The 25,286-nt window shown below is 47.6% G+C and overlaps 1 protein-coding gene across 1 annotated transcript in view; it reads right to left on the minus strand.

The window, feature by feature from the left end:
- The window catches only part of Ptprn2 (protein tyrosine phosphatase receptor type N2), a 756,234-nt gene that overhangs the window by 13,684 nt on the left and 717,264 nt on the right, over positions 1–25,286 (minus strand). Inside the window, exons 18-21 of the mRNA XM_052184845.1 lie at positions 15,617–15,736; positions 14,694–14,860; positions 9,829–9,882; positions 7,918–7,982 (exon numbers count right to left, since the gene is read on the minus strand). Of these exons, the coding sequence (XP_052040805.1) occupies positions 7,918–7,982; positions 9,829–9,882; positions 14,694–14,860; positions 15,617–15,736 (406 nt within the window). The remainder of the gene's footprint in view (positions 1–7,917; positions 7,983–9,828; positions 9,883–14,693; positions 14,861–15,616; positions 15,737–25,286) is intronic.

Genomic DNA, 25,286 nt, shown 5'->3' on the forward strand with positions numbered 1-25,286 from the left:
AGGAGGCAGTAGAGAGAAGGACCAAGGCTCTGCCAAAAGCACCCTAGTGTCTACACAGGCAGAATCAAAGAGACAAAGACCATGGGGCTCAGAAGGCAGAGGCTGCTGGGATCCGAGAGTGGGAAGGGAAAAGCTCACATTTGGACTAAATAACAGACCGATTTATGGCCTGAGATGAGAAGCAGCTGAGAGAGCTGAGAGCAGGCCCTGCCTGGAGTCAAGGGTTCAGACCTCTGGAAGTGAACCCTCTTAGGTGGCCTAGTGTGGGAGGGGCCAACCCAGTGTGAGCATGCTCTGGCTGAGGCAGAGGCGCAGCCAACAATCCCTGCTGCTCAGTGGCATTGCAACACCCCACATATGGTCCTACACATATGTCATGTACGACAACAGGCTGCAGTATCAGCATGGGTGTGGCAGTCTCAACCCTTTCCAGTGCATTAGCGTGTTCTTTGTGTATCATATAGACTGTGGGGACAGCCATGTACCACAACTCCCTCCCTGCTGTGTGTTAGGGCACGTGTCTGGCTCCCAACTTCTAAGATATGTGTTCCATGTAGTAATGATGTCATCCCGATGCCTGGTCACCACCTCAGGCACACTAGGAGTTCAGAAGAAATGCACAGAGGAAATGCAGGCAGCAGCAGACCCGCACAGGGCCAACACACACTGACTGACTGTTCTAGAGAAGAGGTGGGGTTCCTTCTACCTGCCCCCTTTCTTCTGGCTTTGAAAACCTGAACTCACTTGAGCTGTGAGGCAAGCCATCTCCATTGTGAAGACATTTGTGCCCATCTGTGCCTTTATCTTCCTGCCGGTGCTTGAAGCTTTCCTGTTTCCCTGCAATCTGCCCCATCTGCCTGTCCAAACCACATATGAGCTGGTCATGAGCACAGCCTTTCCTGTGTGCCAAGCCTCTGATGCGATGCCAGCGGATGCTAGCTGCCCCTGTAGACTCTGCCTCTGACCTGCCTCTACCCCAGCTCTTACATCTTCCAGTCCTCCTGTCCCCATGGCCACCAGCCTTGTGAACATGCTGTCTCCTCTCCTGTGATTCCGGGCTGTAAGAGTGGAACAGATATGCTATCAGCCATTCCTGCCCTCAGTCCTTCTTCCAGGTGGCCGGCTCATTACAACCCAGGCCAGTCCCCATTGGCCTTCCCCTCTACTCCTGGAACCTATCAAAGGCCACACTTCTACAGCAATTCCCTGGGGGACTCTGGCCTCTTTTTAGGAAGAGCAGGTCTCTGCAACTGACCTTGGCTAGTTGGAGGTCTTTGGACAAGTCATCAAAGTTCTCAAGGCCCACTCAGTCACCTTACAATACAGTAGTCAGGTCCCCTTCTTCCTGTGAAGAATGCTTTGTGGGTCTTCCCTGAGATCCATGACAGCTCTGTCAGCACTCTCCATCGCCTGACAGCTGCAAACTGTAGCCAGACATGGACACAGCAAACGTTGTGTGGTCCCAGATGCTGTGCTGTTCATATGTCCTTAGTGGACTGTAGGACTGAGAAAGGCAGTCTGGGTTCTGGTTGAGCGAGGCTTAACTTCTGGAGACCCTGCAGATTAATTCTGCAAGGGAGGGACCTGTTGGCCATGCTCCCAGAGACTAGGCTTCCGAAACGAGGCCCTCACCTTTATAATCCTGTGGCCATCAGTCATGTAGGGCTATGCCTCAAGCCCCTGGTATTCTGTCTGGACTCCACTCCCACAGTCACCTGGCAATAGCCAGGTGTGTCCCTCTCCACAGTTACCTAGCAACAGCCAGGTAGGCCCAGACTACTATAAGAGGGGCTGTTTGCCCCCTCCCCTCTCTCTTGCTCTCTTCTCTTGTCCCCTTATTCCCCCTCTCTCCACTTGGCCATGGCCAGCCTCTACTTCTCTACTCTCTCTCTCTCTCTCTCTCTCTCTCTCTCTCTCTCCTCCCCTCCCTCCCCCCTCTCTCTCTTTCTCTCTCTTTCTCTCTTTCTCTCTCTTTCTCTCTTTCTCCACTTCTCTACAATAAACTCTCAAAAACCATGGACTATGTCTTCTTGTCTGGATGCCCTGCCCCTTTCCCTTTGGCCCGGGCCAGACCCCCATCCCTGGGGCCCCCACCCAGTTCTCAGCTCTTCTGCAACATTCAGCAGCATCTGTGGTGTCCAAGACTGAGGACCAATCGGCCTCTATGAGGCCAAAGGACCCACGAGCTCTGCCCTGGCTCCCCAGGCAGCCCCCAAGGACTGCCCTCCCCCCCCCCCCGCCCGAGGAGGGTCCTTCGGCCACCAAAGCCTGATGCCCGCATGGTAGTTCCTTGGGGATGTGAGCAGTCCAACTACCTGCATCTGCCTTGCCCAGCTTCCTGAGCCCAGCGCAAGACACGGGACACCATCCCTTAAACTCAGAGTGGACAGGCTGACATGGTGACATGTGTGTTGGATGGGCTGGCAGGGTACCCCCATGCTTTAAGCTTGGGTTCTCTGAAAGCATGAATAGCACTGTGATTATAACCATGTGCTCATGGGAGATAGTGAACTACATGAAACGATGGGGAGGGATGTCACACCCATGCCCTAGGACACATGAAAAGGTCCTATGTGGGGCTGGGACATGGTTCTCTCGTTAGAAACACCTGCTGCTTTTACAAAGGACCTGGGTTTAATTCCCAGCATACACACACACACACACACACACACACACACACACACACACACACACATGATGGCTCACAACTACCTCTAATTCCCATTCCGGGAATCTGATGCTCTCTTCTGGCCTCTATGCATATCAGACATACACAGGGTGCACATACATACATGCAGATAAAATATTCATATACGCAGAAATAAAAATAGATCTTAAAGAGACAAAGTCCTGTGTTCTGTAGCACTGAGGGAGCCAGGGAGCAATGATAGCTAGAAGGTGCTCCCAGGCAAGGCAGACATCCAAGGTGTTTTGTCTGACACTACACTTACACTGTGGAGATAGACCCAAAGGGATGGAATGGGGTAGGGAGGCTAGTCCAGCAGCTACTGGGGCAGGACATGGGGTTGGGGGACAGGAAGGCTTGGCAGGGGCTGGGCCTGTCCAAAGAAGGGGTTGTTTCTCCTTCCGTCCTGAGGGATTAAACTCAGGTTGTCAGGCCTAGATAAGAGCCTTTACCCACAGAGCCATCTCTCCAGCCATCTTTTTAATCTCAAGTTGGTATATATGATAACAAACAGCGTAGTTCTGGAGGGGTGCCACCTTTATAGGTGTTCAATGAGCCATATGTTATTATTAGTCATGGAAGATGTTCTGTGCCTGCCTATGCAGGTAGCACTGTGCCGTATGGCCCTGTGCTGTGCACTAGCCTTCAAGGGTCTCTTTGGGTTGTGATCATGCTTAGCTCCCTAGGCAAGCCTCCATCAGATGCTCAGGCCTCCTGCTAGAAGTTAACTTCTCTTATAGGAAAATGAGGACTCTCTGTGACCTTGGATTCACAGCAACAAAGGAAAAGATTTTGAGGAAAAACATTTTAAAAGATAAAACATTATAAAAGAGAAATGAAACATCAAATTCTTCTATGGAACAAAGAATACAGCCAAGACAACGAGGAAACCCCGATGCATGGATAAAGGTAAAGTTCCAGACGCATATCTGATAGGAATTAATATTCACAATGTAGAAATAATCCCTACAACAAAACAAGCGGCTCTAACTCACAGACAAGCCAAGGGCAGAATCATCATTTCTCTCAAGATCTATCAATGGCAAGTGAGCCTGTGAGATGCTGAATGTGGCTAGATGGGAAGGAATCTGGCAGGGCCACAATGTGATGACATCATACACACCAAGGGGCTAACAACCCCAAACAGAAAAAAGTAACTATAAATGCCGGCAAGCGCAGGGAGCCCACATGTATACCAATGAGAATATAGGCCAGTCAGCCACTGTGGAAGCCAGCATGAAGGTTGCTCAAAAGCAACCAAAACCAAAAACCAAAAAACCAAACCAAACCAAAACAAAACCTAATACAATAAGCCTCAACACCCCTCAGTACTTACCCAGAGGGCTCCAGGTCTACACATCGCAGAGATACTTGCACACCAGTGTTTACTGTAGCAGAATTCAGACTAGTTCAGCTACTGGACCAACCCAGGTGTCCATCAACAGAGAAATGGACAAAGACAGTGCAGCATTCACAACCTCACTTTCTGAGCCTTAGTGAAAAATGAAGTCCTGTTGTTTGAGGGAAAATGGATGTAACTGGAGATGGTCCTAAGTCAATGAAGCCAGGCTTGGAAAGATAACTGATTTTTCTCTCCTTTGTGGTTTTATACATATATATACACAAACTCTTACATGTCTGACATGAAGGTAGATGGGGAAGTGTCTAGGGGAACAAGAGGAACTAAAGGGGTAGGGAGACTAAAGAGGGTAGGAGAGTGAGGGAGAATTTCCTTAGCATATGATTATATGATATATATAATATATGATATATGGTATATGATATATGACATATATTTTATCAAATATGAAACTTGGAAGTAAATACATTAGAAAAATAGAACCCAGCAGAGCAGTGGCACACAGCATGTGTGGACAGAATGGAACCCTGCGCAGCAGTGTCAGAATGCAGGGCCGGATAGCCACGGTGGCACCTGACTCAACCATCCCACTCCTAGATACATAGTCAAAACAGTTCCAAAGGGGGATTCCAGCAGATCTTGCAAGTTACAAACAGATCCAGTGCCTGTCAATAGATGAGCCAAACGTGGTCTGCCCTGTAACTGATTTCTGTTAGTCCGTTGAAGGTGACCGTGAAAGCACTGTGCCTGTAAGGGAAGTCAGCCAGGTGTATAAGGGTGAATGGGCCAGGCTTCCCCAGGCAACAGATACCCAGGCCAGTCACAAACTGCACATCTTAGAAGAGAGGGTACCCTGGAGGCAGTGACAATGGGTGGAGAGATGGTTTTTGAGGAGGGGTCTGGTGCTGCATAGCCAGCTCTCCCCATCCACTCTGACTGACCTCACAGCACAGCAGTGTGCTAGCAGAAGCCTATTCTAATACATGCTTGTGCAAGACATGAAGGTCAGAGAACCCTGCTGGATGCTGGAAGGTACACTTTCTAGCCTGTCACTGACCAATCAGAAGCCCCTGCCTTGCTCTGTCCTACAGCTGCAAGGCCACAGCTCAGGGAGATCTGGCTGATGGTCTCAATTCAAAGCAGGTCTGTGCCTTGTCTGGAGGCCAAGGGACCGTTTCCTCTCCCAAACTTCTGCTAGGAATGTTGCCAAAACCCTGCAGTCATGTGCTGCGTGTCTGTGTTGGCCCTGCCTGAGTGACCCTTAATTCTGGAGCTCCATGGGTCCTGGTGCTGTGGTGACTCAGTCATGAAAGCTTGGACTGCTTGCCTGCCAAACTTCATAAGGAAATAGGAAGAACCCTGGAGTTAGGGGAGGTTAAGGCTGAACAGAAATGTAGAAAGCACAAGCTTGGGAAGCAGAATAGGTGGGCACGCTAGCACACCTGAACCAAACACTTCAGCAGGAGAGGTTCATGCATCTCTTCCGAGTGGAAGATGCATTTGCTGTACCAAACAACCTATATCCGTGATCTCCAGACCCTGTTACCTATGTGCAGCTTGGCCCTTCCAGTGCAGGCTCCGTTTACTTTGATTTCCAAGTGCATCATTGTCTTCTCGCTAACAAACCAGACGGCGCAGAAAGAACTTAAATTATTCCAGCTCCATTCTTCTAGCCCTTGTGCTAGGCCTGAGGACCTTAATCCCTGAAAGGCTGCGTGAATGAGGGCCGCTGGGTGCAGCTGGGCGCACAGGGCAGAGGACTCTGAGGACAGCGCGCGGCTGCACAGGCCAGCTTTGCAAAGGCTTTTTTTTTTTTCCTGGTCCTGCAATTCATTTATTTTAAGAAAGGGAACTGGGAAGAAAGGCTGCTGCCCAGGTCTTTGGGCCTCTGATCATTTGATGAACACTGGGTTTGCAACATGGGCCCCCAGCTTCTCAGGCCAGACAAAGGCACCCCAGCTGCCCAGGACAAAACCCCAGTGGCCTCTAGGGGTGGTGGCCTGGGAAAGGCCCACCTCAGTCTGTAAGGAGCCGCCTGCCCTTTGATCTCTCTGGAGACCCCAGCCGGGCCCCAGGTCAGGGGATTTCACACTGCAGACTCCTGGGGAAGGGGAGCAGGTCAGTATTGGTGATGGATCCTAGAGAACAGGGAGCCTGCTGGCTCTGACCAGTTCCACATGGATGGTCTTGCATTGTGAGCACAGAGTCCACACTTTAAATGGAATCTGATATTACATGGTAGAATGGAGCTAGCGAATGGCAGGCCTGGGCTGATGGACGACAGTTAGCCCACCCCCTGGCCTGACCAACTGACTGCCCTTGCTTCTTTCTCTAGGAGGTGAATGGAGTCACTAAAACCCCATGTCAGATCACGCCAACCCCGTGTTCCCCACTAAGGCCCATCCCTGGCTGGTACCTTAAGAGCTCTCACCCTGCTGTTTGCCATCTTTTTGCACGAAATAAATGTTTGCCAAAGAGCTTTTTATAGCACACTGAGAGCATAGCCATGAGAGAAAACATCTAGCTAAAATTGTCTGTATTGTTCTGAGGGAATTTTGGTGTAACAAAAGGAAAATATTATGTTCATGGGAGCAAATATAGGATGGGCAATAAGTGAAGAAGTATGTGAGTCCTGTTGATTGCTACTGCATGTCTGCAAAGAAAAGAGATGTCTCACATGAGCCAGAGCAGTGTTCACAGATAAGGAGGACGAGATTTTTAAGAAAAATGTTAGGGTGGTGTTTAGCCCTGCCATCTAGCCCTGCCAAACATCTCCTCTAAAAGCAGTGAGTTAGCGAGAAAGTGCAGTGACAGAGCCTCTGCTTTGTGCTTGGGCTTTGTCTATGCATCTTCCTGCAAGTAGCTTTGCAGGGCTTAGGCTCAGAGAGCACAGCCATTGCCCCAGAGCCAGCAGGAGGAGCCTCAGGGTGGCTCAAGGGACTCCAGGGCAGCATAGCATGCTCATGTGTTCACAGTCAAGGGCGAATGAAATGTGTTACCAAGATCTGTGCTTCCTGGACCTATATCACAAGTCAGTCAGGAGGGACAAGATGAAGGCTGGCAGGCAGGCAGGCAGGTAGGCAGGTGCTGGGCCTTCCTAGCATCTCTGCCAGGGGCTCTCAAAGTGCAGATCTCCAGGAGTGATGGAGCCCTCTCCTTTAACTTTATCCCTGGCTTCCTTTCCCGCAGTGGGTCTGAATTCCACAGGACAACTGCTTGGTCATTATAGATATAGAAAGTCTTATTGTGGACCAAGTATCGGGTTGGACTATTCAAAACCGAGCATAGGGATCCCTAAAGTCCTCTTGAGGCACAGGTTCTAGTCTCATCCTAGGCTGTATATTCTAGACCTGCAACCCATTTTGAGTCTTAAGGTGGATGTTAGAGGATTTGTGAGGGGCCAGGGTGTGACTCAGAAGCACAGTGCTTACTTAGCCCGTGTGAAGCTAGCACACGGCACACACACACACACACACACACACACACACACACACACAAGCCAAGTCTCTAAACCAAGTCTGGTTTATTAGTGGTATTAGAGCCTGCTCTTAGGTGGCAAGAAATCTGAGTCACACCTTGAAAGAAGCAGTAAACAGCTGCAAGAACGCGCTGACCTATAGCAGGATTTGAAGGTCCAAGGCTGCCCTCTGGCCTCCTCACACTGCATCAAGCTGCACGGGGTAGACCCTTATTGCAGACACACTATGTGTGCTGGTTCTGCCAAAAATAAAGAATGAACCTCGAAAACAAACACACTTGCCATAGACAGTCTCAACACCACTTGAAAGGGACAGCAATAGGCTAATTTTCTTCAAGGCCTCCTGTGGAGAATGCTCCCGAAGTTGCTATAGCAACACCATCCATCTCTCACCTTTGGCCATCTTATTGAGAACCATGTCAATCAGGACGTAGGTTCCACTCCTGCCAGCTCCGTCACTGTCAACAGAAGGAGAGAGAGTGAAAGGCTGCCTACCCTGGGTGAGCAGGCTCCGCAAAGCCAGCAGCCAAGTCCTTCCTCATTCTCAAGTGGGGCTGGGAGAGGAAGGGAGACAGCATGTTAGAGGGAGAGAGGGCAAAGGATGCACACACAGTCAGGAAGAAGGGCCAGGAATGTTTCCCTCAGAATGCTGCTTCTCCTTTGCCCACCCTTTACTCAGAGATGTGGCCAATTTTGTGAGGGGGGGAAAATGAAGAGAAGCTGGCTGGTGCCAGCATCTGGCTTCTACAATCTCTGATAGTATCCTGTGACTCCGAGTCAACAGGCAGCCAGGTGGAGAAGGCTGGGTGGTAGAGCATGGCACCCATCCCACTCCTGTCAAAATGCATGGCTATCCTTTTCAAGGTGTTCTCTCTTCTCAGGGAGAAGTATACCTTCCATCCATCCTCTCATGTTCCCCTCCTGTCACCAAGCTGTAAGTGGCGTGTTTGCCACTAGGACCAGAGTTGCAAAACTCATGCCTTTCAAGATCATGCTGTAGAAATGGTGTTTTGGATCACATCTTTACAGTTGTAAGTGGAAGAAGAAGAAAAATGCCTTTCTGTGGGAACAGTGGCCCAGTGTTGCCTTCTCTCATGAGATGTAGATCCCATGGAGATGGTACAGCTGTATCTTGTGAGTTTTCAGCATGCTCTTCCATCAGAAGGGTTTGTCTTCATACACCTGACCTCTCCTAAATGGAGGATGCTTCACATATAGACTTCTGGCGAATCAGCTGAAACTTTAAGGGGAAGCCATCTACTAAAGACTTAGCACTGTGGCTCCTAGCAGGGTTGGGAAGGCCCCAGTCATCCTTTTGAGGAGAGTCGTTGCCTCAGTGTTCACAGCTTCCCCCAAATGCTGTGGCAAAGCTGGAGCTGGCAAGAGGAGTGCATCACTGTAGTTTCGTTTGCATGTGGGCTTTTTGGATCCTCGGTGCTGTGACAAGGAGCTGCTGACATCTGAGAGCCTGACATGGCTCACTTCTGAAAGTGGCGCAGATTCGGAATATTTTAAGAAATACTATGCAAATCTTCCAACAAACTGCAGCTTTTCTTACTACATTTACAGGTGAAAGGTGCTTTGTTTTTTGCTTTGCTTTATGAGACACAAAGCCACAGGCTATTTTCACTCCTGTGAAAGGATTTGCAGATTTCGCACGCACACACACACACACACACACACACACACACACACACACTCACTAACTCGCTGCTTGACCTTTAGGATCAGATCTTCTTTTCATTCCAGGCAGAAAGGCATGTTCTATGAAGACAGTTCTAGAAAAACAGACTGTAAATGCTTCACCGAGAAATGTTGAGCATGGAGTCCAGTAGAGAGAGCCGATGGGCTGAACGTCCTCTGAGCTCTCACCGGTGTGACTTTGGCCCCAGCCACTGAAGTTTTTCAAAGGCTCGGCCACTGAGAACAGAGTGGTGGCAGTGTCCCTGTCTTTATAGCCTGTTCCCACTGTATCTCTAGGCATTCTTCATCTTGTGACTGGGTTATAGTCCCATGCTTGAACTTATGGTCCTCAAGTTTTTGTGGCATCAAGAGTGTTTAAGAAAAAATAAGGCATTCGTGTGTGGGCATTTAGAAGGAGAAGACAGCCTATGGTACTATTTAGTCCATGTGCAAAGGCTAAAAGAGCCATAGCGTCCTCTAGCCAAACAGAATGGCAAATTAAGTTTATATCTGAGGTTTCCCTTAGACCAGCCAGATACATTTGCCAGTCAGTAGCTTAGTCCACATTGTAATGTTATGTTTTGAAACAGCAAAATTTAATCCATGTTGAGTTATACTTGCCTGCAATGGACAATTATCGGACAAGAACGGCCTCGGTAGCATTTGTTCACTTTTCTGAAACAGAGAGAGATAAAAGTTATAGTGACACGCTGACTCAGTCATCCAAACCCTAGCAAGCCCCAGCACAAAGTCCGCAAGACAGAGAATCAATGGTTTGTTTTTCCTTTCAATGGTAACTCAGTCAACGAGCTTTAAAAACACATCCATAGTGAGTGTTTTTTCTCCCTTTGCCAATGTGAGCTCTAGGCTTTGGGACATAGGTACAGGAGCCAGGCCTGTCCCCTCTGGCCTCACCCCCCAGGCTCTCTCTCTTCCCTCCTGATGAATCTTTGTCTATGGCTCCAGTGACTGGGCTCCTGTTGGGAAACCCTTGAGTTTTGTCCTGCGTGTTCAAAATGTCTTATAGTCTATTCACCACACTGAAGTAAGACATTATTATAACTAAAAACAACACCCTAAAGATCCTATCTGATAGCTTGAGGCAAGTATGTAAATATTGGGGGAACACTCCAGGGAGCTCAAGACAGTCTTTTCTAAATTGGGGGTGTTTTAAAAAATAATTTCATGTTACAGGTTTGGACCCATAGTATTATCCATGACATATGGAAGGTGTTGTTGACCAAATCATGTCTCAACCAGAGGGCTTGTTTTTCATTCATAGTACAATGTCCAAGCATCATTCTTTAAATTTAGTGAAGCTAAAGAAGTTTTCAAAGCACATTAAAGTTCTCAGCAGAGTATTCTTTTCAAGAAAAGCAAAGACAGGAACTGAGTTTGCTGGAAGGGAAAAAAAGGTGTGATGAGGGTGAATATTCTAGAATGCGCTGTGTGACCTCCTACCATGAGACTCAAATTAGGGAGAGAAATCGACAATACAAAAAAAATGTTTCCCCTTGAACCAGAAATGGGAATATGTCACGTTTCTTTGCCGCCCAAGCATGGTGAGAGTGTGGGGAGAGTGGAAATCAATCAGCTGTGGCTGCAAGCCTCCAAGCAGAGAGGACCGGGGGAGGGGGCAGTAGCCTGTGTCCTATGGCCCATGCACTGAGTAGATAATTTAGTATCAGGCAGCCCAATATCAGAAAGCTTTTCTTTTTAACTTTTTTTTTTATTTGACTTCTACAGAAGTGTTACTAGACTTAGCTACTTCTGATAGAAGTCTGAGTTCCCCCTCCCCTACAACGGGGACTAGCAAATGGGAATTGAAGGGCAGATGCAGAGCCCGGGTAAGATATGCCCCCCTACAGACAGGTCATGTTCAAAGCTGTTTTCAGCTGCACTTGATCTATGGCAGCTCTATAATCTGTACAAAACCTGCACCATCTTAGAGCCTCTGGACCACCCACCGAGGCTCCAAAAAGGGGGAGTTCTCAGAACTATGAGGGCAAAAAGAGTAAGCTCTCTCTTGGTCCTTTCCGAGAGAGCCTTTTGTGGTCTTTTGTGGTCACGGGTGTGAGGTGCATCATGGGAGGAGATGAGAAACCAGAGACAAACTCCCTTGCAACAGAGCCCACATATCTGGACACCTGGAGGATAACCAGGTTAGAAAGCAGATCCACTTGCCTCTCCTCCTAAAGTTTCCTGTTCCCCACTGGATTTCAGCTCTGACACACGAAGGTGCTAAAGACAGAGCAATGAAACTAGAGCCTGTGCTAGGGCTGAGGGGTGGCAGTGATGGAGCCCTCACCTGGCAGGCAGGAAGCTCTGTAAGATCAGGGGCTAGGCCCACTGGGGTGCTTTCCTTTCCAAGTTCTTTTTCTGCAGAGTTCCCCTGCTAACAGGAACAACCACAGACCTATGCCTCTGACTCCTGGCTACACTGTATGCTTAGCTATTGTGGGCTGGGAAACTGTCTGCATGCCCACAGATGGCTAGTTGCCAGGTTTACTCTGTTCTGCTTTCCAGATGGGAATAAGAATAGAAGATGCACCGTAAGAAAAGGGATCTGTAACGCAGACCACTGTTAACTCTCACACCCACGGTGGCACAATGTACCCATAATCTCTCTAGGTAGGAGTGTGATCCAGGCTAAGTGGCTGCCACCCAGATCTCCATTCCCATGATCCTATCTTCCTCTACAGGAGGCGTAAGGTATGTTTTCACTGGATTGGTTGCCCTACGAGGCCTTTGAGAGATCTCACTGAAATTTTCATACCCACACCAGACCCCACCCTGTGCCAGACATATTTACATGCAACCCAAGGCTGGGTGGGAGACACGTTGGATGGAAATGCTTGTAGTGTTATAGCTTAGAACTTTATTAACAAGGAACCACAGGTTATTACAGCATGAAATACCACAGATAGAAAAACAAAACCATTGCACAGAGAGCCCATGTGTTCATCCGAGGACCTGAGATGCAAGGACTGGCTGTTCATGAAGATGAGCAATACACGGTTGTCTCATTTTGCTCTTAGACAGGTTACCAGCAAGCGAGGTCTCCGACATTGAGCAGAAATGGATACTATGTGGACTTTTGCAGGAGGATCTCCCCAAGAAGGAACCACCGTTAGCAATACAAACCAACCCTTGGTCACTGAGTCGCCATGCAAACGAACAGCAAGCAAAGTCAGGTGAGGTCGTTAGAGGCTCAGAGAGGGGCCCCCATGTCCCTGCTGCAGTCACAGTTTCCAATGATCACTTTTGTGACTATGCAACTGGGCTCATATTACTAGCTGCAACGTCACAAAAATGACACCGGCCACCGCTAAGTAGCTGGCAAAGTAAGGGTTTGTCGGTTTAACAGTGAGCAGCGGTTAGTGGATGCATGGAACACAGCAAGAGGTGCAGAGTGGAGAGGAGGGAGGGAGGAAGGAGGGAAGGAGGGAGGGAGAGAGAGAACACGGAGACAGAGGGGGAGAGAAGAGAGGTTTGTAGAGCCAAGCCCTCACATGTGACTCTAATTATCTCTTAGCAGTTTCTCTTTAAAGTGTAAATGTGTGCCCCCTGGGCTCCAGCAACAGTTAATTACACATCTCGGGTGCCTGACACACACCCCAGGCCTGCTGAGAACACTAAGCTATTGTTCCAAGACTAGAACCTGCTCCCCTGAACAAGGTGGGGTCCACAGAGGTGGCATCCTATCCATCCAGCTGACACTGGCAACCTCATTTCTAAGCCAGGGCATCTAGAGAGAGTGGTCATTTGTGCCAACTATCCAGGATAAAGAAAAGGTAAAAGGGTCCTCAAGGGAGATAGATGCTGGGTCCTGTGTAAAGCTTCAAGGAAAGCTTTCTCCCCCACTGAAGCCTGCAACTCAGGGCTCAGAGTCTGTTTTCTATATGATATTATATAAACCTTGAATCATGTCTCCTCAGACTCTGGAGTTGGGCAGACTTGGGGATTCTGATTTTCTCCATGATGTGTCACAAACCTTGAGGGCTGGATATGGGTATGTTCCAATCCATATATGAATACAGACATGGGCCTGTACACATATATGTGCAAACCCCTTGGATGCGCTTAGAGACGGGTAGTGAGATGGACAGCCATCTGCATAGCTGCATCCGCTTTGCCAGTCATGAGCAGGAGGCTTCCTACGTGTATCTTCAGGAGCCTGTACTGGGAAGGGTCTAGTGGCTAGGGAATTGGGGTGGGAGGGAAGGAGCTGGCTGTTTCTCGGATATTCTCCGGTTTCTGAATGCTCCTATAGGGGAGGTGGTGGCTGGGCAGGAGCCACTGGCCTTGGCACCAAATTCCCATCTTTCCTCAAACTCTTTCACAAAATTTCTTTCCAAATGACTTATTCAGACAAATTTTATTCCCAGCACTTGAAAGGCAGAGGCAGGCAGATCTCTGTGAGTTCGAGGCCAACCTGGCTTATGTCATTCCAGGACAGCCAGAGGCTACATAGGGAGACCCTGTCTGCAAATATTCTTTTCAGTGTGGACTAGAAGGCAAGAGAAGTAACATCATGCTTAGCTTTAGAATTTGTAAGATGAGAATTTACGCAGCCCAGGCTCATCTTGGCTCCATTTCTATCTCAGCACTCTCCTTGACTTCAGGCTTGAGGGCAAAGAACTTGCTGTCAGACCATCTACTGGCACCACAGTTTGTAAAACGCTGTGCCCTGGCTCCCTAATTCCTTGTCTGAGAATCTGCAGGGTGGGTGGGTGAGTGGGATTCCTGTTAGCTACCTGTGGGACACAGAACTTGACACTGACATGGACGAGGCGTCTCTGCACTTGTCACCACTTTGGGCGGCACTGACCTATCATCAGGAGTGTGATGGGCCAACAGCTCATCTACCTTACATTTTTCTTTGTTTTACCTCATCAACATCTTCCTGTAAGAAAGTCTGGCATTCATTTCAACAGCTCAATAAAGACACTTTGAAAGGAGACACTTTTTTTTTTTTTTTTTGGATGGATGGCTGATTTGGAGCAACAAACAAACAAAATCGAATGCATTAAAAGACTGTCATTTTCAAAACTGCACTAAACACACATATACATTCATGTGCTCGATATATTTAGGCTTTTTATACGAGACTCTCTATTCTAGAACCTGGCCTTTCACTGGCAAAAATTCCCTTAGCATGGCTGGCAGTTGAGTAGCCAAATAAAAAATCGGACTTTACTAAACTGTATGGGATGTAAGTCTTGGGCGATTTCTGAATCTTAACAAATTATGCCTACACTTGCAGAGCCCTGCTGCCTCTTCACCTTTATCACAACTGACAGAGACTCACTCATACTGAACAGGGGCATTTTCTACACCCTTCCCTCACTCCCTTCCTCTCCCTGCCCGGTTGTTGCATTGAAGGCAGCATCTCAAAACCTGAGAGACCTGGCCCAGCCCACGCACCCTTGGCCTGTCCGTGCACACTCTAATCGCTACAGTATGCAACATGCTCTTTGTTTTACCTGCGGAAATCCAGGAGTGACCTCGTGGAGGAAGGGACTCCCTGGTCATACCAACTCAGGAAGTGGAACTGGGTCACTGTGCGAGTCTCGTTGGTCTGCAGGTTCTTCAGGTAAAAGCTTCTCACCAGGAAATCCTGGCACCATATGTGCTCAGAGACTAGATTGACCTGGTGGGGACAGATTAGCAAAGCTTGTGAACCCAAGACTACAGAACACAGTGTTGTGTTTGGGGAGAGAGGAGACTATGGTGAGGAGACAGACAGGTGAAGTCTGCTTTGCCCCAAGGTCGCCTCTCGACTCTCAGTTTAACTGGGGCCTAGTATAGATCAGGGGACATAAAACTCAGCAGATACTGAGGAGCCCTTTATTTCCCAAGGTTAGAGACTATGGCTTCCCAGTGATATTCTGTTAGGGCTCCTGTGAAACCTCTAACATGCTCCCCAGGTGAGTCCTTCCTAGCTTAAGTACCACAATTATTGTCTTCATCTGGTATGTGTAGGAAACCCAGCAAGGGAAATCTGCCCCTCACAAAATGGTCAAATACTACAGACCCATGGCTCAGGCAAGAAAACCCACTAGCCACTAGCGCAGCATTCTCTGTGAAAATGGACCTTGCTTGAATACTTATTTGAAACCTGGGCCACCTTTGCAAGATGGGCATTTTTTTTTTTTATTTCCTATCAGCCTTTAGACTTAATACAATTGTGATATAGAATGCCTACATTTATTCCTGAGTTTATCCCTAATGAGGCAGCAGTTTAAGACATTGGGTCTCTTGGCTGCATAACGCCTGGATCCCTCTGAAGTCAAAGGTGCAGACAGCCCTCCCTGGGGGTGTCCTAGCCCCACAGGTTAGGCTGTTGATGAAGACTAGAGACATGTGCTTCTTGCCAGGCCCCTGAGTAGGCACCCGGTCCCGGTACCTCATAGACATGGTAGAGGTTGGAGCCTTCATCAGGCCAGTAGTGATGGCACTGCCGGACGCCGTTCTCTGAGAGGGGTGTCAGCATGACAATGACGGCACAGCCGCTTTCCCACACCATCTGCAGGTGACACAGAACTTGGGGTTACTACCATCAGAGACAGTCTCCAATATCCCACTCATGAAGAACTCACTTCTCTCTCCTTAGATCCTGCACACTGCAGCTGCCTCGCCCCTCTGAATGCATTATTTCGATATTCTATAGGTTCCATGAGATCTTTTTAAAAACACTCAATGAGTTTTGCTCTCAACCCAGATACTCCTTGGCTGTTGCTCCCCAACTTTATTTTTTGAGGCAGAGTCTCACTGTGTGGCCTGGAACTCACTACATAGACCAGGCTGGTTTCAGACTCACAGAGATCTGTCTGCCTATGCCTTCCGAGTGTTAGGATTCAAGGAGTGTGTCATTACCCCCCGCAACTTTTTGTCTAGAAAAGAAACTTTCTAGAATGCAACATGAAACTGGTTCAGGCTGGATGAGCCTGGTGGAAAAAACACCCTGTTCTGCAAGCAGACTAAGGGCTGTTCTGCAAGCAGACTAAAGGCAGTTGCCACTGATTTTTTGGTTTGTTTGATGGTCCACATAGTTATCAGGGAGCTACCTATCCTCCTATCAGAAGTGGCTCCGAGGAAGCCTTTATTCATAGAGCAGCACAGAGTCTGCCCAAACATTGTGTATCATTCATATGACAACAATCAGAAACTTGGTTAATAATTTATGGGAGTCACATCTAAGCCACAATGAACACACACACACACACACACACACACACACACAGCATACACATGCTTATGCTGAAAGGCCCCTCAGTCACCATCTCTATAAAGACAACCTTTCACTTTGAGACGCAACCCTTTGTGTTAAATGTCTCAGGTGTTTACGAGGGTGCTTCTCAGGCATGGTGTGTGCAGACGTCTGTCAGCACAGCACAGTATAGTACAGTACAGGATGAAGAGCACTCTGATTTCCCTGCCATGTCCTAAATTGACATCACAGACGTATCTACAATCACCTCCGTTTAGGTGTAAAATTGGTATCCCAGGGAGCTTCCACTTCTTTTAAATGCAGATGTAAAAATACGATTAAGATCTTGTTATTTAAGGAGCACACGCATGTCACCCAGAAAATGCTTTCTCAACACCATCCAGGTTATTAGATTCCTCCATTAAATTACATCTTAAAAGTCAGACATGTGCGCATGTTTTCCTCCTTCAGTATTGATTTATATTCCCATGGGATTGAAAGAGTCAATACTCTTAAGGCATCTCACTGTGTATCATTCATATTGGAATTTAATGGAAACCTCCTGAAGTATTTACCAAAAAAGCCCGCAAATAAGTATGAATCACACTTGAGCCCACACACTCCTTTTTGCCCCAGTGCCAGTCCGGTAAGATGAGAATTCTGAGTATGTTTCCTACTGTAAGCTTTCCAACCTGCTCCACCAAATCAGGGCTCCCATCACAGAACGATTTACTGTGCCTTTGGAAAGCGAAGGCGCTCATTGAAGCCATTACGAAAATGAGGAGAAACACAGATTTTATGAGTGTAATAAAAATACAATGATCTAGACCATAAACAATCATCTAGTACACTGCCTGCGCTGCCCGCGTGTGACATTACGGAGCCCTTCATTGGCAGAGGGGTCCTCCAGGTTCTACAGACTCTCTGATTGGTTCGCTCACACACGGTGTTTCCTTCCAGGGCGCCTGCCTGCCTCTCTGAAGATTTGGTTAAGATTAAATCCAAATGAAACTTAATTTAAACAAACAATCTCAAAGGCACCCTAGGGGATAATATTTCTTTTTAGGTCAGTATGTATAAAGGCAAAGAGGGAATTTACTAAATCAGATAGATCGCAGCCTGGCTGGGCACAAGCTGCTTGTAAAGTCTGGTGACATTTTCTCCTGTCCCTTTCTAGGCAGGAAACCCTCACTGCCCGCCTCGGGTCTTCACCCACATTGTCTGACTGGTGATTTTAATTCAGATTTTGGGTGAGAATGTGGGGTGCTATACGATTTCAGCCAAGTCAATTTCAATCTCTCCACATTTGTTCATCTTGGCAAGTTTCTGTAAATTATGAATCAATATAATTTCTCACGTTTCTGGAACTTTCATCTCAGAGAGTATCAGAGAGTAGAACATTCCCATTCCTGGTCTTCTCTTCCGCTATCTAAGATAGGTGTGAGGCATTTGGGTAGAAACCTCCTAGGCAGGGAGTCCCGAGCACAGGCAGGGGTTACGTTAAGTCTTGACTCCCTCTCCTTACAGAGTCACAGTGGGTCATGGTTCCCAGGCAGTGTGAGCAGGACCTCCACCAGCAGATGGAGGTAAACCTGCTGGAGTGAATGAGAAGGGACAGAACCTTTGGTTCTGGGTCCCAGGTGTCGACTTCAGGCTATGTATGGGTCGTGGGCCAGGGAAGAGTTGGGGGTGCCCCATCTTGTGCATTTGTCTCAAATGCAGTGTCTCCCCTTAGAACCTGCCTTGAAGCCATTGGACAATCTGAGCAGTGTCACCCTGCATGTCTGGGGACCAGCACCCTGGAGTCTGCCTCTAAGACTTCTTTCTGCACCACAGACAAATACCATCCAGTGAATCTTGGCAGAAGTAAAGCCCATTAAACCTGATGCCAGTCTTGTCCTATCTACCACAAACAAGTGTAGAAACTTCCAATGACACCTGTTTAGCTGCCTTGCAGAGGGATCTTCATTAGGGTTGCTCAGCAACAAACAAACCGGAAAGAGTAAAAGGAAGTAATTTAGACCATTTATCCTCACAACATGAAATGCACTCTTTGGTTGTTATTTAACCCAACTCAATAAGTTTAAAGACAGGAAAAACCCATTTCTGACTTAAAACTCTATTGTTCTCCACTGTGGGCTGAACTGTGTCTTTCCCAAAGGTCACATTGGAGCGCTAAGCTCTTGTACCTGCCACCCATGCTCACATCTTTAGGTCTTCATATCCTACAGACAGAGATCCTAGTCTCGTTACCATTTCAACCATACAGTCCATGCTTAATTAAAGACACAATGCTCAAAATATAAACATGGTGTACCCTAAAACTGAGTCCTGTGATTCTGGGTACAGATCAAAGGAGATGAGATGAGCAGGTGGGAATCCCATGTTCACTTCCCAGCAGCCAAGATAAAGAATGGCAGTCACTCACACCATGGGACACTATCAGCCGAGAAAACATGGCAGCACAGCGGAGGATATCTTGTTGAGGGACTGGCCTGGCAGAGATACAACCTCCTACAACCCACTCACTCACACGGGGTGCTCAAGTGTCAAACTCAAGGGCAGTGCATGGGTGGGAAGGCATGTTGGCCACTGCATGTGAACCTTCAAATGTAATGAGTGAATTCAGCAGATGGGATGCTGACAGCCCACAATATTATACTGTGCTGCAGGCCCTGATGAGAGGGTCCCGAGGCATTTCTGACTCAGAATGGGAACTGAGTAGATGGACATCTTTTAAATCTCATTTCACTAGTCAACCAAAACAAATATGCACAACTGAAAATCAAGAAACAAAACAACAGTAACAACAATAACAACACTCTGTCAAAGCCCCAGGAGATACAAGTAAAGGAGAAATCAAGTCTTTGGGGGCCAGGGTGTAGCATCCCTGGTTCCTTGGGCAGAACACAATTTCTTCTACTCAGATTTCTTGCTACAGACACTTTCATCCTGCCTTGGAGTCACCCATGCTCACATCTTTCGGTCTTCATATCCTACAGACAGAGATCCTAGTCTTGTTACCATTTCAACCATACAGTCCATGCTTAATTAAAGACACAATGCAGGTTTTAAAAACGGACCATTGTGGAGGTGGGGATATGGCTCAGTGGTTAAGAGCACTTTGCTGTTCTTACAGAGGATCCAGACTCAGTTCCTAGCATCTACATAGTCACCTGTATCTCCATCCCAAGGGATCTGATATCCTTGCCTGGACCCTGTAGGCATCCCACATGCACATAGTGCACACACATCCATGCAGACAAGCACTTATGCATATAAAATAAAAATAAATAAATCTTTAAAAAATTCAAAATTGACAGCAGAGATTTGCCTCCAGTGAGCACTCTACTTAAAAAACAGAAAGAGCCCTCACTGTACATATGTGCAAAAAAGAGATAATTTAAAGCCTTCATGATCAAAGGTCCTTGGAGTCTGTCCATGACCTGCTTTAGATGCATAGAAAACTGGTTTCTGATTTTTTAAGATAGTCATCTTTGCAGCATACTGATGCTGTTTGTACTGGAAGACAGCTTTTTCTACAGAGAAAGCTAGGCACTTCCCAGTCCTGACTGTGTGTCTCATGTCTGCTTTAGGTTGAATCCAATGAAGAGGATGCTGAGTGAATGATGGGGGTTTGGGGACAGGTTATGGCAGATGCCCAAGAACATTCACTGGTGACTCCTGGGGCTAAGTAGATCAAAGATGGAAACAGCTCATCTGGGATATCTTGTGCACAGAGGCCATGTGTCCTGCATTGGGCTTCCTGCCCCAGGCTGGCCTCAGTGTCACAAGCCTCCTACCTTAGTCTCCTGAGAGTTGGGATTATAGGTATATGCCACCATATCCAGATCAAATATAATCTTTAAGGTTTTTATTACATTTATTTATTTATTTATTTATTTATTTATTTATTTATTTATTTATTTATGTGATATATGTATGTGATATGTGTGTGTGTGTGTAAATGCATGCAAATATCACAGTATACATGTGGATATCAGAGGACAACTTGTGGAAGTCAGTTCTCACCTTCCACGATTTGGGTTCCTTGAGATTGAACTCAGTGTTAGGCTTGGCAGCCAGCACCATTATCCACTGAGCCATCTTACCAACACTCTGACATCTTCTTAGTGAGGAAACACCTTAGTGTGGCATCTACCCTCTTAGAGCTGCTGGACAGAGGTGATAAGAAGCAGCATGCATCACAGAGCTAACGAGCAGATCCCGTGCCCACCAGCGAGGGAGTACAGTCTGGTGGCTGTACGGTCTGGTGGGGAGTGATACCTCTGCCTGTTATTTGTTTCCCCTGGTAAAGCTTTGTGCAAGGAAAAGAAGAAAAAAAATAAGGAATATTGTATTCTGCTGGAAACCACCAAACCATTCTTTTGAACAGGCATAACAGCGTGCTTGCTCGTTGAGCTAATTTTCTGTGTCTGGGGTTGACCACCATATCATTGAAGGGCTCACAGCAGTTCCCATAATTCCAAATTCTTTCCATTTATCCATGCACAAACATTCCAGGAGGATTTGTTGCCAGCCGATTGGCATGTGCGTGAGGCTACCTGGGGGTCACCTAGAATCCTGCTGGCTCCAGGCTGCAGCCCAGTTTCAAGCGAATGTGTGTGGGTTCTCCTTCGAGAAGAGTAAGATACCACAGGCTCCTCTGTCTCCCTTTCCTGTCTTCTTCCCAGACAAGAGGAGGAGGACAGAGAGGAGGCAGAGGAGAACAGGGATGAGAAGAGGGGACTGTTATGGCACATAAAAACTAGCCAGTCACCACAGGGCTTGATGTGCCAGCATGGGGGGAGTGGAGTGGGATACCCAGAGGGTCTATCTCAGAGGAGAAGGAAAGGGGTATGGAGGGAGGATCTGTGTGAGAGGTGCTTGGAGGAGAGGGAGGCTGATTTGGGATATAAAATGAATTAATTAATTACAAAAAAAGTAGCCAGGATATTTTCAGCTGTGTGTTGGTGAGTGTTGACTGGCCACTTGACCCACTGTGGAGTCACCTGGGAAGGGGAGGGCTCTCAATAAGGACGTGTCCAGATTAGGTTGGCCTGTGACCACATTTGTGAGGTGTTTTCTTAATTAAGCTAATCATGGTAGGAAAACCCACCTTGAATATGGAAGGCGGCATTTCGTGGTTTGGGAGCTGAGCATGCATGTATGCATTCACTGTCATCTGCTCTTGACTGTGGATGTCGTGTGACCAGTTCCCTCGTCTTTCTGTCACTGTGACAACCCTGCTCTATAGCCAATCAATCCACTCTTCCTTAAATTGATCTCAAAGGGAATTTCTTTTCATCGAATCAGCAGGAAGGGGAAGACAAAGCTGTGATCCACAAATACATGGTAAAAACGAACCAGTCTGATTTAAATGTTTGCGTGACAAAGGAAATGGATGTGTCCTTTCTTCCTGTAATGGCCACTGGCTGTGATGTTAGACACATCTCCTAGACTAAGCCCATATTTAGGTTAGGAAGTCTGTACAGAGTTTGTTGCTGTTGTTTGCTTTCTTGTTTTACCTTTAAAAGGTTGTGAATCTGTGCATCCAAAACCTGGGGGACAAAACACTAGAAATTCAATGTCCTGGAAAGTTAAGTTTTCCCACTGAACTGTCCCCATTTCTGTCTCCCTCGGATGTGGACTTTCCAGTGAGCACTCTGCTCTGCATTCACTTCCCTCATCCCGGCAGAATCGGAGGCTCCCTCTTGTCACCAGTAACCCAGAGTAGACAGGGATGGTCAGCCATGACTGCTTTGTCATGAGTGTCTGGAGCTACTGAGGACGAGTCATCGTGGAATCATGCATGCGATTAAGTCTGTATTCAAGCCCCAGCTCACGAGGAGTGCTGGATGAGGACAAAGCTTATGGATGGACACAGGTCTGTCCATTGGGATGAGTATAAAATGGCAGCTGGCACCTGAGAGATTATGGGCCTTAACATCCAGCAACTGAGATGTTTTTAATGAGTTGGTGGGGCACCATTACTGAGGTATGCTGGGATTGTGTCTAGAAGACGGAAGGTTTGACTCTTGATGGCACTAGAGACAATATGTAGCCTGACTGGAGACGAGGAACATTGTGAAGGTGCTGCCCCAGCTGACTGGCCAGACAGCAGACACCTGCCTGGGTTGTGGGCAGCTTCTATACCGAGATGAAGAGCAGCATTCTGCCACATCACTGCAATTCCCAGGTTCCCAGGTCACTGTGATGTGGGAGGCCATTCCTTCATCCCCTTTTCTGCCTCCCTGGTTCTCTGCACGGGTTTATCGTATAACTGTAGCCTTCAGAGGTGCTCAGGGGAGGCTGAGGAGGACAGCGACAAGGTGCTCTGACCAAGGGTCAGAGCTCAGTAATGTTTGCACAGCTGCTCCTTGTTCCATTACCTGTAGTGATCCTTAGTTCTCCACTGAGCATGCTCGGGTATTTCTAGCTATGAATTTCTATCTGTGAATATTGACCTGTACCTTTGTGGGCATAGAGCAGGTGTGGGGGGATCCCCCTGCCTGGAAGATTGCTCTGTATTCATGGAGACCCACACCCCCCATACCCTTCAATTCATCTCACACACATGAAGAATGTGGCCCTCCATGCCTATGCCTTGGGGACTAAGCACTGTTTCTTAAACACTTGGTTCTTTGATGCCAAAAGTCAGCACAGCAGAATCTCTGCCTTTTTCTTCTTTCTCCATAAAGATGTGTTTGTTCACCAGGAATACCTGTCCCATCCCTGGGGCCTCCGCACTTGCAAGAAGCATGGTGTGATAAAAAACCATACTCGCAAGTCGCCTGGATCTGGATTTAGAATGCGTTCTGTCTCAACCAGTTGTGGCCTCCGCAGGTCAGGTATGGCTTCCCATGAACCTTCCCATGGTATGGCTACCATGTCAGAACCTCTGCCTTCCCATGATAGAATCAGACTCGTCATGTTTCAAACTGTAGTAAAGTGTGTATAATGTAAAGTTTACTGTTTCTCAGTGCTCAATCTGGACACAGTGCATGCATTTGCACTGTCGGGCAGCAATTCCTACCATCTGTCTCCAGAAGAGTCCCATCCTCCCAGGATGAAGCACTGTCCCCACTAGACACTGATTCTTCTCTCCATGCACATGACATCTATGACTCTGCTCCCTATATGTGACTATGACAACTCTTAAGTGTCCCAGGCAATGTCACATGAGCCTTGTGCTCTATCTCCACAGGATGGTTAGGTAGTCAAGTGAGACCAGGAGCCTGTCCAGTGCCTCACATAGGAGAGTGTGCAGTGAAGGTTACTTCCTTTCCTCTGTCTCTGTCCCTCTTAATACGTGCACCCGCCTTCCACTCCACATGGCCCAGCAGGTAAGTGGGAGGCACCTTATAGACAGAAGAGTCTTTTCTAGAGGAAGATCTGGGATCTGTATGTCCTAAGCACAGAGACCAAAGCATGGACATATATTCTCCAAAGAGCTGTAGGCACTTACTTGTGTGTGTGTGTGTGTGTGTGTGAGAGAAAGAGAGAGAGAGAGAGAGAGAGAGAGAGAGAGAGAGAGAGAGAGAGAGAGAGAGAGAGAGAGCTGTGAGCATCAAAGACAGGGACACTAGGAATTAAGCTGTCCTGGGAATTATTTCAGAAGTCCCCAACAAAACAGTAAAACATCACAAGCCCAAATAAACATTCCCACTTTAAAAAACAAAAATCAACTGGCCTGTGAACAGCCCTTCCAAGGTGGAAGGGGCAGGGTGTAGCTGATAGCCCTGGGCTTGTATTTTGATGCTAATTCCACTCCTGGGAGGGGCTACAGATGAGGAGTTGCCTTGTGAACCTTCTCCCCACCTTAACTTTTCAAATAAAGGCTTGAGCCAATGATTGGGCAGGAGGAAGGGGGAGGAGCTGAGGGTTTGGGGGAGGAGAAAGGGATCAAGGGGGAAGGGGAGGAGCTACAGAGGATCAGTCGGAAGGGGAAGGAGAGAGAAGCTCCTGGCCTGGAGAAACCTCAAACCGCTAGTTATATGGGATAATATAGAAGGGAATAGAGTAGTGTAGTGGGAGATCTGCCCAATCTAGGTTTATAGCTTGTATTGTTACTGCTTGAGTTGAGATTTCTTTTACTGGGTAATTGGGTTGGAAACAAAGTAGCAACAGCAGGGTCGCTCCCGCCTGCCCTAGTCCTCCAGGCTAAGCTTTCTGAAGCATCAAGCAGAGGTGGAGTGGCAGGTGAGTGGAGCCCACTTGTGGTACTGGCTGCTGAGGACCCTTTCCTAGCTCTCTCCTCAGTGGGTTCCCTTTCCTCCTGTAGCTATAGAACATTTTGCCATCCTGGATGCTCCTGTGAATTCTTTGGTGGTCTCTAATTGTATTTTGCAACTGTCTGAACTGTGGTCCCAGAAGCAAACACAAAGTTCCAGACACTGAAAGCAGTGTGGAGGAGAATGCAAAGCCTGAGTCTGCCCTGCTTATGACGCTATAACTCCTCTTCACATGCTGGATCGTTTTCCTTTGAGATATATATTATCTTTTCTCTTCTCTTCTCTTCTCTTCTCTTCTCTTCTCTTCTCTTCTCTTCTCTTCTCTTCTCTTCTCTTCTCTTCTCTTCTCTTCTCTTCTCTTCTCTTCTCTTCTCTTCTCTTCCTTTCTCTCTTTCGACAGGGTCTCACTCTGTCACCCATGCTGGCTTTGAGATTGTCATTCCCCTGCCTCAGCTTCCCAAGTGCCGGAGATCATAGGGGCTTGTTGGTGTTACAGCCAGCTCAAAGTTTGTCTTGTTCCAAATGGTTTACTCTCTGAGAAAAATCTATTGCTGGCTCCTTATTCTGTCTCCTACAGAGGGAGTTCCAGGTGCTGCTTGGAAAGGGTTAACTTGAGGCCTCTCAGCCCCCAG

The sequence above is a fragment of the Apodemus sylvaticus genome, chromosome 6 (genome assembly GCF_947179515.1).
Source record: "Apodemus sylvaticus chromosome 6, mApoSyl1.1, whole genome shotgun sequence".
Lineage (NCBI taxonomy): Eukaryota > Metazoa > Chordata > Mammalia > Rodentia > Muridae > Apodemus > Apodemus sylvaticus.